This window comes from Athene noctua, chromosome 2, assembly GCF_965140245.1.
Source record: "Athene noctua chromosome 2, bAthNoc1.hap1.1, whole genome shotgun sequence".
NCBI lineage: Eukaryota > Metazoa > Chordata > Aves > Strigiformes > Strigidae > Athene > Athene noctua.
Genome location: NC_134038.1, coordinates 28,082,598 through 28,096,617, shown reverse-complemented (window position 1 = coordinate 28,096,617; position 14,020 = coordinate 28,082,598). Strand labels below are relative to the sequence as shown.

Here is a 14,020-nt window from a genome sequence, read left to right as displayed (position 1 = left end):
CGAGACCAAAGGGTCCATCAGTGGCATCTTGCCATATAAATGTTATGTTCTTTGGAGTTTGTTACTATGGTCTTTTTATAACTGTTGCTCTTGCCTGTGTAAAGGACATTGCTTGCAAGCAGAAGGGTAATGAGGTACAGCTGACAAGGCCAAGTACAGTCTATAGGTATTGTCTCTTCTCGAAGACCTACATGACCTACAATTATTTCTCATGCGGATACCACAATATTAAGAAATTATACAGGGCTTTATTTCAAAACTCTAAATGTTAATTACTTGCTAGTTAGCCACACAGTACTCTGAACTCAATTAATCATAATGAATAATTTATCCAATAATAATCTTGAAAAGCATTTACATGCAAATAGTTTAGCTACCACTTTGCTGTTAGTTATTTCATATCTTTGAGTTGGATTCAGTGTCATGCCATGTGCCCTTATCCTCACAGACATCCTCTTCTGTTACCTGTTCACAACAGTACAGTTTGCAGTTGTACTGCATCATGGCTTTTCTAAGGAAACTTTAAGGTAACTTGAAGGCCTATACCCTGAAGACATATAAGGTATTTGATCAGTTTGGCTCTGATACATGTAGGCAAAGACACCATAGAAGGTTATTCAATATATGAAATGGAAAAAGAAACCGCCATACTTTGATTTCAAGGTAGGAGGAAGTACATGGTAAAAATAACAAGTATCTGCTTGGTTTTATCCATTGGTTTCAAAGTATAGAGAAAGTTAATGTGCCCATCCATTAGCACTGCGAGAGTACTTTAATAAACATAAAATTCTCTCTCCTGCCTTCTTTTTGGAAGGCAGCACATCCACTTAATCCTCTACTTTTGGGGCTGTCTAGGCAGAATGAAGAGATGAAAAGAACATACTAATAAATGTTGGTCAGATCATAGGCATAAGGAAGCGAGGAGTTGCTTTGACTACATAGAGAGAAGTCAGTTTACTGTGGCATATGTCATGAAAGAAATGCAAAGAGCCTTTCAGGGGCTCAGAGCAGCCCTTTTTTCTCCAACACCTATACCTGGGATTCAGTGATGTCATTTGTTCTTCAGTGATATCTTTTCTTGGGAGAGAACAGCAGTGAAGGACTGTATCATGAGCTAGAAATGTTCTTCAAATAGAATCAACACTTTTTTTTTTTTTTCTTTTTTTTTGGGGAAGGCAAAAGGAGGGAAAAGTTCCGTGTGACTTTACCAGCAGATTTTGTGTCCGTTTTTCTGTAAAGACTCTGTCTATACTTCTTGATGGTATTTTTAAGTACACCATGGCTTTAATTTTCTAGTGTTTTAACAACTTGTCTGGTTTTGTTTTTAACAACTTGTCTCTTAAAATGAAACCTAATTATTTTAGTAAAGAAACATACTATCAATATAAAAATAAAGTGAGCATCTGTCTACTTATCATCAAAAACCTTCTGTGAATCTGGACTGTATCTTAATGAGGCCAAAAGTACTCTACTTCGTGAGCAGAGTGGAGTAGGAGACTGCAGTTTTACTGCAGTTTTCCATCAGATTAATAACATATAATACTGTGAAGAAACATATTATTCTTAGACCATATATTTGTCTGGATTCATGTCACCTACATTAATTATAATTTTTTATATATATGAAAAAGTAGTTCCTCCATTTTCTAAAGCAAAGTCCAGTGACGTTAACATAAAATCACTGTGGTTTCTGATTTAACACAACCGTTTCCTTTCAGTGTTGATCCCAGTAAAAGAAGTTAGAATTGGGAAAAAATGATGACACAGTTCTCCATATATAATTTTTGCTCAGTGCTATGACAGAGTTGTTATTTAGTGCAACATAGGGTGTATGGCTATAAATACGTTACAGAATGACAGTGGGTGCTGTGAAACTTCTGGGATGAGATATTGCACACTCACACACTCCATGGAATAACCAAGTATGTAGGTGATGCTGTGGTCTGTGTCTATGTGCTGTCAGCAGGGTCAAGCACAGATGTTGCGATCTCTTACTATGTTTTCACTGTAGTTGGCTGAAGGTAAACACCAGAGATTAAAACTGAAATTATATGCATCTGCAACCCATGGATACCTTAACAGCTAACACCTTCAACATCCCGTTCTTGCCTTTATCTACAATATTTGATACTTAGTCCTTTTCACACATTTTAAGGTTTGGTTTTGGTTTGGGTTTTTTGTTAGACTAAATGATCTGCTTTTCTTATTTCTTGTTTTAGGTGGCTTGCCTTATCTCTTGTCTATTAATACTTGTGGTGATCTATGCAATTGGACCTATGCTGTACTGGCTGCCTATGGTACAGTACTTATCTTCTTTTTTAAAGATTACATCAAATATTTTCTAATTACTTAAATTCTTTAAGGGAAAGATAGTACTATTTCTAGAAGAGCTCTATTTAATTTCAATGGAAGAAAGAATGGTAAGGGCACAGCAAGTCTCAAAATCAAAATACAAAGATGACAACATAATACATATAGATTTTACACATGTATAGTTGTATATAGAGGCTATCATGTAATTATATAAGAAAGCATTTCTCTTCTACTTACTTTTGGCACATAGTTTATGAAAAACATATATCCAGATTGCTGTGGATTTGTAAATTGAGAAAATGTGGTAGAAATTAATGAAGATCCACAATTTTTCTCCAGTTATAAATATGATGTATGACTTTGCTTTTCAAATAAATTTGACACAAACGCTTGTAGATAATGATCTAAGATTAATTACAGAGATATTATGAGGTATTCTTATATCTCTGTCATGGAATACATCTTCTACAGTAAGAGTCTGTAAAGCAATATGGTGTGTTTTCACATAAGTTATATCTAGCTTTTGGTATTACAAATTAATAATTAATTTTAACTAGAGGCATATCAAAGATGCATAATACAGCTCCAAAATTATCCATACTTCTGCCATGTTTGTACATGAAATTTTAACACAACTGTGTTTTAAATATTCTTTGTGCTGTTGTTTACATAGTGTCACACGAAGGTTCTCACTTTTCAACACAGATCCTTTTATGGTTTATTTTAAGTAAGGACACTTGAAGAGGGGTGCACAATATGTCCTTTTTCTTTCTGCACTGCTTTCCTCCCTTCATTTTTTTATATGGATTATATGTAAATGTTGATTGGTTTCCTGTAGATTTTTTCCCCATATTTTTAAAAAACTTTTCATATGTTGCTTTCTCAATATTTTACTTTTCAACCCTCTCCACCTGAGCACTGCAAATCTATCACTTTGTACTCCATCCTTTATGGCTTCAGATGATTTCTTCATCCATCTCCTTCCCCTTTCAATTTGGAGAACAAGAAATTATTTTGTTCAACTTAATGGATTTTTTGCTCTACATGCCTTCTCTAGGTAGTGACGAAGGGGAATTAAAATTCCTCACTGTGTAGAAGTTGGGTCCTGATTTGTTTCTGAGTCCCCTAAACTATAGCAGAATGTGGTTGGTCTGGTGATGCATGGAGAGTCTTGGGAAGTCCTGAAGATTCTGTCATTTTTTTCACAATTAGGTGGCTTATAGATTGCCTTCAGGAAAAAAAAAAAAAAAGGTTTGATACTGTTAGGTTTGTGTCACAAGGAGACCTGTGCTCATCCCATTTTTTAAACAATAACTTCAGTTTTTTGATAATTTAATTATAATATTGACTGCTAAATTGAAGAAAGAGCATTTGTTTTCACTACCGAGTCTGCAAATGGATTTTGTTTTCTATTTCTTTGCAGTGTGTGCTAGCAAGCATTATTGTTGTAGGCTTGAAGGGGATGCTAATGCAGTTCCGAGACTTAAAAAAATATTGGAATGTGGATAAAATAGACTGGGTAAGTGAACTTAATCTAAGAAGGTTTTCCTGAGACCTGCTAAATAAACTTTAATAGTTCTGTGGCCCTAGAAGAGGTAAGTGCAAGCCATTATTATTATTAGGGGTTTTGTGTACTATCAGCTTATTTTCTGTCTCAAGATAACAGCATCTGTAATGTCATCTGTATTTTAAAAAATGGAAGTTTACCAAATGATAAAGAATCAAATATCAAATCAAAAATAATTTAATGCTAAATATGTGTATACAGGTAGATCAGATTAATCTCAGCAAGTGTGTGTATAATTTTGTATGCCTTTTCTAACTGGTTAGCGTGCTTTTGCTATTGTAGTATTATTGAAGATATTATGGTACCTTTGTCCTCTGGGGATACAGAGTGACCGTACAGGACAAACAAAACTGGAAACACTAAAGGTGTAGAAAGATAGATGTCCTGGGGTGCCTTATCTCTTTCAGACTTTGCAAACAGTATATGTATTTTTTCATCATAATGAAAATTCTGTGGTATGTGAGGAAGAATACATCAGAAAAAGCAGATAGATGGAAAGAGACACAGTATGAAAATCTGGTTTAATGCAGTCTGAATAGTCTGACTACATTTGCACAGAGTTCCTAGCAAATATTAAAGATGACTCCATGTTTAGGAAGGCTCCTGGATTTCTATTCAGAGGGACGGTTTGAATGTATCGGCTAATTAGTGGAACTGAAACCTCTATCTGCATACATAAAGACATACTGACATCCCACATAGCTTTTGGAAATTCTGTTTATGCGTTTTCAGTTATCAAATGTTGAGAAAGGTATTTTGGCCATATCCTTCTTCTCTGTGGTAGGAAATATAGGTTACTGGAAGTAATATTGTACTTTGTTGAATTCACCAGTGATTTAGTATTCTACAGCATTAATGATAAGTATAGACTGAATAAAACATTTTTTAATAGAGTACTAGATTTCAGTATGGAAAGTAGAGCTGAGTAAACAACATCGTTTGGCTATGTGAGATTTTTCACAGCTCATCACAGAAGACTAATTATTTTTTTGTATCATCCAGAAGAAAAGCTCTGTCTTTCATGAAATCTTATGTTCCTCAAGCAGCAAAATTCTGAAAATATTTTCTACTATTTGTACTGTATTTTTTCTTCAGTTTAACCCATATTACCAGTGACACAAATGCCAAATAATGTGGATCAAGAACAATTTTGGGGACAGTGGACTTAAGAAAATTGATAGTTATGGGAGAGAGAAATAGCTTCTCTATCTGTGCATTGAGATAATAAGCAGTTAAGTTTTCCAACAGGACATTTTGAAATCTCAATAGACTTGATGCATCTTCACAGATAGACTAACCTGATTGATTTTTGCTTTTGTGGTTTTGGCAGAAAAGAATGGGTGAGTAGTTAGTTATTACATCTATGACATCTGTCATTATTTCTAAGAAAGGTTATAGAGAGGGGGAGTTTTCTGGGTTTATCTTTTTGACTGAACATTCTTCAACAATGATTTGTCTTCGAGTAGTTGTACCATCAGTCCTTAATCTGACAGGGTAAATCATCTTGCTTTAAATAGCATAATGTAAAGTAAGGCTGTAAATGTTGATCTTACATTGCTGCCTGGTCTGAGGAGCCCCACCAAGACCAATGATTTGAGTAACTACACTGGTGTTGATTTTGGCCTGAAAAGATTCACTTCCTCAATTGACAGCACATTGGAAACAAATCAGTTCCATTACCCAGGTTATCCAAAGTGTTTTGAAGGTAGAAACTCTAACAAAACATGTGGAAATAATTAGCAGCTGTCCTTTCTGGAACCGATTCTTTGAAGGGTGTGTGTCATGTAACATAGAAGTCAGGTTTGTTATGCTTATAGGTCTGGCAAATGACAGTGCATGGAAATGGAATGTTATGGGCTTTGTTACCTTGTTCCTTCACACTTCTTTAAGCTTCCCATTCAACACGAACAGGATGAGTAATATTTATTGATTGATTAGTTCTTCATAAAACATAATCCTCTTAAATATAAAAGGTACAGCTTGAAAGATACAGCTCAGGAGTTGGACTAGATTATCCTCATGGGTCCCTTCCATCTCAGGATATTCTGTTATTCTATGAAATCTCTCCTTTCAGCCATGGATTGCTTTTTCTTGCAGATATGATGTTTAGCAGCAGCTGAGTTCAAAGAGGCAGCTGACAAACTTAAGTAGCTAATACCAAATATTATCAGCTGAATATTACTGTGTATATTCGTTTCGGTTTTCTTTCAACTTGTGTTCTATCAGTCCTCTGAAATGTCCTGTTTTTACATCCTACCTCTCAAATCACATTTGATTTCTTTTCAGCTAGAACCCCCCTGCCTTTACTCCAAAGAGCCCTTTACTGTCATAAACAGTATTCATATGAACCTCAAATGTCTCCTGGTTCAGTTAAGGTCTTCTGGCAGTCCGTATACCATCTTGGATGATTTCAACAATTTCAGATCAATAATTGCTCTACCCCGCTATATATGTTATATACATAACTGTATGCATAACAGTATTTGTCCTCCCTCTGCTGTCTTCATCTTTTGGCTGTTTCCAAAGTGATGATTCAATATGGTACCTGTGTTTTGTATGAAAACAGTTTCTCTTGAATTTTTGCCTCTTCTTCAGGAGATACCAAGAAGTTGATCTGGAGTTTGTCTTTAAGTGTATCTCATTTTCCAGGTCCTCAGGTCAAAAATTGATTTCTATATCCTTCCTGCAAGTTTAATTTTTTATGCAGGCCTACTTCTTGACTGATTTCTCTTTTCTATTCTCCAGTTTGATAGTGCACTTTTCTAGTATCAATAAAAAGGCCAGTGGAGTTCTTGTTAAATCTTGTTTTTAAGGCTGAGCATCCCAGATAAGATGCAGCCATTTAAGCTAGGCAAAGACTACTGCCTGGTAATTGACTGCTGAAGAAAAATTTTCTTTTTGCTGTTAACTTGAAAGTGACCAAAGATGGGCAAAAATTATTTCAGAAGGTGATGCTTTAAGTGAAAAATGACAATAGAATAGGGGTTATTTTCATTAGTTAATTATTTAACAGGGATTTGGGGTATTCAACAGAGAAATACTATGGCATCTAAAGAGAAAAAAATGTTAAAAAATTGCACAAATTACTTGGCCAGGAAATGACCACAGCTGAGATAGACCTAAATAGTATGTGTGATTTATAAAGCTGAAGGAATGGCAACAATTTATGGTAAAAATTACACATTCTCTATGTGGTATTGTGATGTGAGAGGCAGTTATAGAAGTATGAATTGTAAGTGTATGTACTCATATTAATATGTAAGGATGTAAAGAATAATCCTAATTCAGCAATTAAAGTAGATGCAACAAGGAGTGTGTCATTTTCGACAAGTGTCCTGCAAGATCTTGCCAGTGTAAGTTTCTGAGACATGGATCCACCACCTTGTCAATCTATTTTGTCAAAATGGTTTGGAGAAGGGGGCCTAGGGAGGGTCTTCCATGGAATTTTGGAGCTCACTGGTGCAATTTCTTGTATTTTTAGATCTTTTAAACATATTATCCTCAGGACTGAGATGGCCTTTTAGATTTGTTCAGGTATTCATCACACAGGAGCCCTGATTCATGAGAGGTCTCTGAGGGCTTTGCTATATAATAATTTTTCACAGAGTAGGAAGCCATCTCTTCTATGACAATAATTTTACACAAATACTTCTAGCTTATGACATCCTAGGGAGATTTGCTGTCTTTCCTGCATTAATAGTTTGTCTCAGTGGGCTTGGAAGGAATTTACAAATGCTTGATCCATTGAAAGTATGATTGCTGAATAAATTATTTTTAAAGAATAATATTTATATCAGTCCATCTGTCTCCAGGGCAGTTTGCAAACAAATACCCTCTCAAACATTGTGTATGGAATGCCTGTGAAAAATTACATTAAAGAACTAGCATACCACTTTACTATTAAGTGGTTCCTTCTCTATGGCTGTGGTGGTCTTCAGCACTTGAATTGTAAGTTTTGAAAGGTATCTTGAAGATGTATGCATGCATCAGTCATTTGTCTACAGAAGCATGTGGGAGCATGGGAGTGTTGCTCAACCTCCTTGGAGCCAGAGCCTCCTCCAGGACTCCAGCATTTTCCCTGCCAAGGCACTCTGAATGAACAGGACTTTAATGGGATTCTTCTTTTGGCTGTGTTCTGGTGACTGCAGCACAGGCCTATATTTGAGCAAGCCATAATAGCCTTGCATTATAGACAGCAGAGAGCTGGTCAGTTGAGTCCTGTTAGGGTATGATTCATCTCTTCCTTAAGTAGGCACTAGCATAAACAGGTAGAAGTTAGATGAAATACATCCTAAATTCCCCTCACTCTGATAACCAAATCTCTATTGACTATGGTGGGAATCTAGAGAGCTCACCCAGCTGTAGACATCTGTGCTGTAGATAGTTAACGCCAAGTGAAATGAACCTTACCCAATAGCTGATCATCTCCCCAGTCTGCAACAAAAAGGGAAGTTTATAATCTGGTTTCTAAGTGGCAGAGACACATTTAGCATCACAGTACCTTAGTATTGCATTGTTTAGCCGTTGGCTCAGAGAATGTGCTCCCACTTCCCCTGTTTATATGCTTTTTTTCTGCCAAGTTCCCATTTCAGACTCCTCTCATTGGTGGATGTGTAGACTCTATGTAAAGGTCTAGATGGAAACACACTGTCCACAGAGTTTTGGAGGCAGCTACTATATAGACACAGTCACTGTACCTCTCAATGCTTCAACATAAATCCCTATCTTCTGCTTGTTTCTTTTCTCCCTCTTTAGATTATTTTTTTAAATTAATACAGTACAAACGTATTTTGAAGGTGGATTTTGTTTTGACTTTTGAGAATAACCTGCCTATAACACATTGTTGCTAAGATTTGAAGAATGTGTAGATTCTATCTGTCCTGGAGTATATAATAGCCATCTTGAAGTAAGTTGCTAAAGGAAAGTTTGATATTTTTATGACTTCTTTTTTGAACCTTGTGACAACCCATGAATTAAAAAAAGTCTATCAGATTCACATAACTTCTTTCTACAAGTTTGATGATACCCGGCCTAAAAAAGTACTGACTCCAGGCCAATAAAAAGCACTGCAAGGGTGATTGACGAATGAGAATATGATTGTTTTGGCTCATCCTCTACAACAACGGCAGTCTCTGATTAAAATGTGAGATACTAGGATGCTAGAGGCACTCAACTTTCTCAGTACTCAGCACTTAAACATTTATGGCTTTGATTCCTCCTATGTAGACTTTGTATTGGGTTTTCATGCTTTCTGTTTTCTTCTGAGACAAGAATTTTGAGGACTTGCAGCAGTGATTTAGTTAGATGTGATGAGGCTCAAGTCCATAGCTGAAGCGGATTGCTTGATCTCAGGTGTTGTCAAGGATTCAGCCTAATCAGGATGAGCTAATTCTTGGTTCCACCTGATTTTCAGGTTTGTAGTACTTCTGTTAGCCCTTTCATACCCAGCCAGCTCCTTTATAAATACATATTGGGTTTGTAAATCTTAAAATTACTTTCCACTGATTAATCAGAACTTAATGTTTGTTGCTCAAAAAGGTATTCTTTGCAAATACATATGCAACAATTTGTGTAAGATGGCATTTAAAAATATAACTGGAGATTGAGCACTGTTTCAAAGAATGAACTACCTCTACCTAGCAGCTGTGCTGTTGAAGAGACTGCAAAATCTTTTCCAGTAGTTTAGAATTTTGAAGATGAGGGAGGAAAAGGTTTCTTGGTAGAATCATGTAACACTCCATCCTCTGCAAAGCACAAATTAGTACAGTATGACTTACATTTTGTAATTCATAAAATAACAACTCTGAATTCTGCTCAAGCAGAATTCCTGTGGTTAGGCTGAAAGTATTCTATTGTCTCTGGCTTTTCTGAGCCAAGTGAAAGCATCAGAAAGGATAATTTTAACAGTGATTGTGCCATTGTAATGTGATCTGTTCCTCTGCAAACATTAACAAGAAGCACTGTAATTGTTGAAATGGGCACCTATGGAGATCAGTATATCCAGAGGAGTGAAAATACTTTCCATTCTTTAACACTTTTTATATAAAGATTAGGTGTCAGTCTGCTTAATGGTCCCTCAAGGAAAGAAATATGTGCTGACATTATGTTGGTATAAGAAATCAAGTAATTTGTACTTTTCTCCTTTTAATTGTAAAATCTGGGTATGACTCAGCCATACACATCATTGTAATATGAAAATATAAGTGATTGCTTCTGTTTAGAAATTAATTAAGACAAAAATCTGAAATGTTCAAATATTTTGGGGTTTTAGAATTTTAAATCCCTTTTCAAAGTGATTTTTGTTTCAGATATGCACCTTTGTATTTTTAAAAAAATTATATTTAAAATTAATCCAAAGTTTTATTAATCAAATATTAAAAGATGGGGAAGTAGTCTGAAATCTCACCATTTCCATGTGAAGCAATTAGTTCCCCAATAATTTTTAGTTGTTATGGTGTTGGTTTAGTCAGCTGTACTCTGATAAATGCCACTTTCTAATTAAAAGGAGGTTAATTACCTCCTTACAAATTATAATTCCCACTTACATGATTAGTGGGAGAAGAGCTCTCTTTATGTGGCCTTTTTAGTACCTCATTGAGTAAAAGGAAAGTAGGATTTTAAATGTGTGCAGTGAAGAAGGTGACAATAACTTACAGTGTAAAAAATAAAATATAGGTTTACAAATCAACTGGGTTCATTCTGAATTATGCTGTTAGTGCAACTACATATCCTATTTTATGTAACTCTGACAGGAACCTCTGTGAGCATTGAGTTGAATAGTGCCGTGTCATATGTGTTCTCCCATGGGGAGGCATTATTTTAACCACTAATTCAGTCTTATTTTGTCAGTTCAAAGATCCAAATGTTCACCTCTGAGAAACCATCTTCATTTTAAAAGTATTTCTGAATCATAAAATGCACGTTGCTACAAAATTTAAAACTAATCTCGTTCTGTTTCTCTCCTTAAAGAGCATATGGGTTAGTACCTACGTGTTTACAATATGCTTTGCTGCTAACGTGGGACTGTTGTATGGTGTTGTCTGCACAATAGTACTTGTGATTTTCCGCTTTCCCAGGTGAGAAACAATTTATTGAAATGTTCTAGTAGCACATCACTATGTCTTTCTGCCACATTGCTTCACAGTCAGGATAGACATACAGTATACTAAATTTAACAATGAAACTTGGGTTAAACAATAAAAAAGTTTTTAGTTGCAGAAAATTAGAAGATGAGACAATTCAAAAGGAAAAGCCACACCTGTGCATTTACGGTAGGCTAAAGGATCTCTAAAACATTTCATATTATGGCATTATTTTGTGATTTCTCTTAGTATTACACATCTGTATGATTCATTAGGTGAAGACAGCATAAGAGCAACAGAAGGATCAATAATACAAGCTTTTTTCCATTAGGTATTTATTTATTCCTTAAGAAGAAATTATGTTTGTCAAGCCTTAGTACTAAGTGCCTTTATAAACTCCTAGATACTATGTTGCACAGGAGCTGATAGTTGACAGTTGCACTGCTAATACATGTTAGTGAAGCATAACTGCACAACTGTTCTAATGGCTTATGAAAAGTATTAATTCTATGTATGAATTAGAAAAGCCAGGACAAAGAAACAACTGCTAACACAGATTTATATATTCTTTTGCATATATTACAGTTGCTACTTTGGATCATGAGTAAAGGAAAATATCAGCTGAGGTTCATGATCATTTTGTGCAACAAAATTACTCCATAGCTCACCAGTCCTGGAAATTACTTGCTGCTTGCAGGCAGTTGTTTGCTTGAACATTGAATTCCACTGAAATTAGGCACAATATAGCTCACTGTAATGCTTATTAAGGGTAGTGGTGTTAACTATTTGTGCATAGCTCTGTTCTCATGGAATAAGTTGCAGAACCAGAGTAAAAATAGCTCAGAATTGCAAAGTAATTACAAATTATGGAAGACGGTTTCTGCTTGAATCAATCAGTGTCTTTTTCGTAACCTTTTGCTACTCAGCAAATTCAAATTTTGGTAAGTTCTGCTAATAAAGGAAAAGGCAAGTTTTCATGTTGTTTATACCCTGTGCCTGAAAGTCTGAGGTTCCTCAACAGCAGAAAGGGAGGGATATCTGACACATGATCCTTGGTTGTCTGATCTGACAGAGACCTCAGTCTAAACCTGCACTAATTAAAGTAAGTAAGACTCTTCCCAGTGTTTTCTGTGGTCTTCAGTCAGGTTGCACATGATTGTCCAGGATTGTAAAGGCAGTGAACAAGCTCACAGCCTTAAAATCTGTACCGGCTTGGATGAGGTTAGCAATAAAACATATAGTAAGCCATCCAGTTGTGGGCAAAAGTGGCAGCAAAAGTAAAGCAAGAAAAATACCATAGATGATTTATTGTGACATTCCTATTCAAACGCCAGAATATTGGATGTGGTAAATGTTATGTATCAGAATGTATTAAAACCAGCAGCAGCTACAGCTCAATTTATGCAAACAGGAGAGAACAGCTGAATTTTGCAAGCCTCATTTAGCCAACGCCAGTACCTGCAAATAGTGACGCATCTATTAAATGTTTGTATTCTGGGCTTTTTTCCACTGCCTAGCTTTGGGCACAGAGCTCAGATGATAGCTAGTTTCATAGTCATCTTGTTCTGCAGTTAAAAGTCTTCCTGAAAATGAGGCATTGAAGCAGAAGGTCCTACACTGAGCTGCTTTTTCAAGACAATCTTTTCTTTTTACTGACTGTGTAGAGATCACAGGGATACTGGCTTTTCCAAAGTCCCCCACTTTGATAGCTGGAATGCAATGTTCTGCTTTGTACAAGGGTGTGTCAATTTTAATGACAAATAAAACATCCTTAGTTATCATAACCAGTAGCTATTTGATTTTTTTTTCTTTCCTTACAATATGATTTTGCAGGTAAAAAAATATTAATTAAACCTCTGTACTTTTGAAGTTGTAGTTTATATATTAGCTGCTTTGTCTTGAGAATAGCTCTCTGGCCAGCTACAAAAGAGTAATGAAAATTAAGATTTCATTTACCAGAAATTTCCATTATTCATAATTTCAAAGCAATATATTGTAATTTTAAAATGTGCTTTTTACTTTATAACTGCACCATTATCACAAAAAAGTAAGCTTTATATGCAAGAAAATACATATGGATTGCATTGTCGCAACTTTAAACTTCTGTTTTACAGTTTTGGGGTGTGTCTATTCCTGTTTCTGTTCAAGACTACTACTGATTTGCTTTACAGATTTTCTCTGTGTATTGATTACAGAGCAAAGACACTGAATTTGAAAAATGCGAAGGAAGTGGAATATAAATACAAAACAGAAGATAACTGTGTAAGTTAATTTTTGTGTGTGTGTGTGTGTGTGTGTGTTCCACTAATTCAGATTTCTTTATTTTCTCTAGTTAGTTACTGGATTGTAATCAGTGAGTCAAGGGAACATTTTTATGATATGACCACTTGAAACCTAAAGCCAGTATGACATAGCAAGTACAAAACTAGTCTGGGCACCAGAAATTAGAATATTTTCCTGTTTCTGCTGCTGGTCTGCACAGTGAAGTTAGGCAAGTCCTCTTAGATCTGTCTTAGTTTATTTGGTACTTTGAAATTAAGAATTGCTTTTTGTAGAAGTTTCCTAATTCCTAAGTCTAAGGAAGTTTCTTGGCAGCAAGAGCAAGGGCCATCTGAGCAGACGATAGCTGTCTATATTTTTATCAGATATCCTTATTTACTGCAAGTCCTTTGATATTCTCATCATCCACAATGTCTTTTCTGAGACCTCTCTGGCATCAGCCTCTTGTGATCAGACTGTCCAATAGGACACTGTGTGTGGCTAGGGAAGGAGGACAGCAGCATGAAGTTGTCACAGACTGCTTCACACATCTCACCACGCTATCCTCAAACAAGGGTACCCTCATCTGAAAAATGGATGGAAGAATCTCTCCCAAAGGCTGTGCTTTTAAAATTTGGCTTCTTAACAAAATTAATCCTACCAGTCAGAGATTTTAAATTCTTTTGGTTATTTTCATTGCAATTATCATCAAAGTTGCTTGTGGTGAGGCCCATGGTAAGAAGAGAAGAGTAATGACCCAGAGAGCTGAAGTCCCTCCTCCAAGATGTAATGGTGGGTC

At 35.7% G+C, this 14,020-nt stretch overlaps 1 protein-coding gene across 1 annotated transcript in view; it reads left to right on the top strand.

Moving 5' to 3' along the window:
• Window positions 1–14,020, top strand: part of SLC26A7 (solute carrier family 26 member 7) — a 70,486-nt gene that overhangs the window by 42,895 nt on the left and 13,571 nt on the right. The window contains exons 9-12 of the mRNA XM_074897640.1: window positions 2,220–2,297; window positions 3,737–3,832; window positions 10,850–10,956; window positions 13,134–13,224. Of these exons, the coding sequence (XP_074753741.1) occupies window positions 2,220–2,297; window positions 3,737–3,832; window positions 10,850–10,956; window positions 13,134–13,224 (372 nt within the window). The remainder of the gene's footprint in view (window positions 1–2,219; window positions 2,298–3,736; window positions 3,833–10,849; window positions 10,957–13,133; window positions 13,225–14,020) is intronic.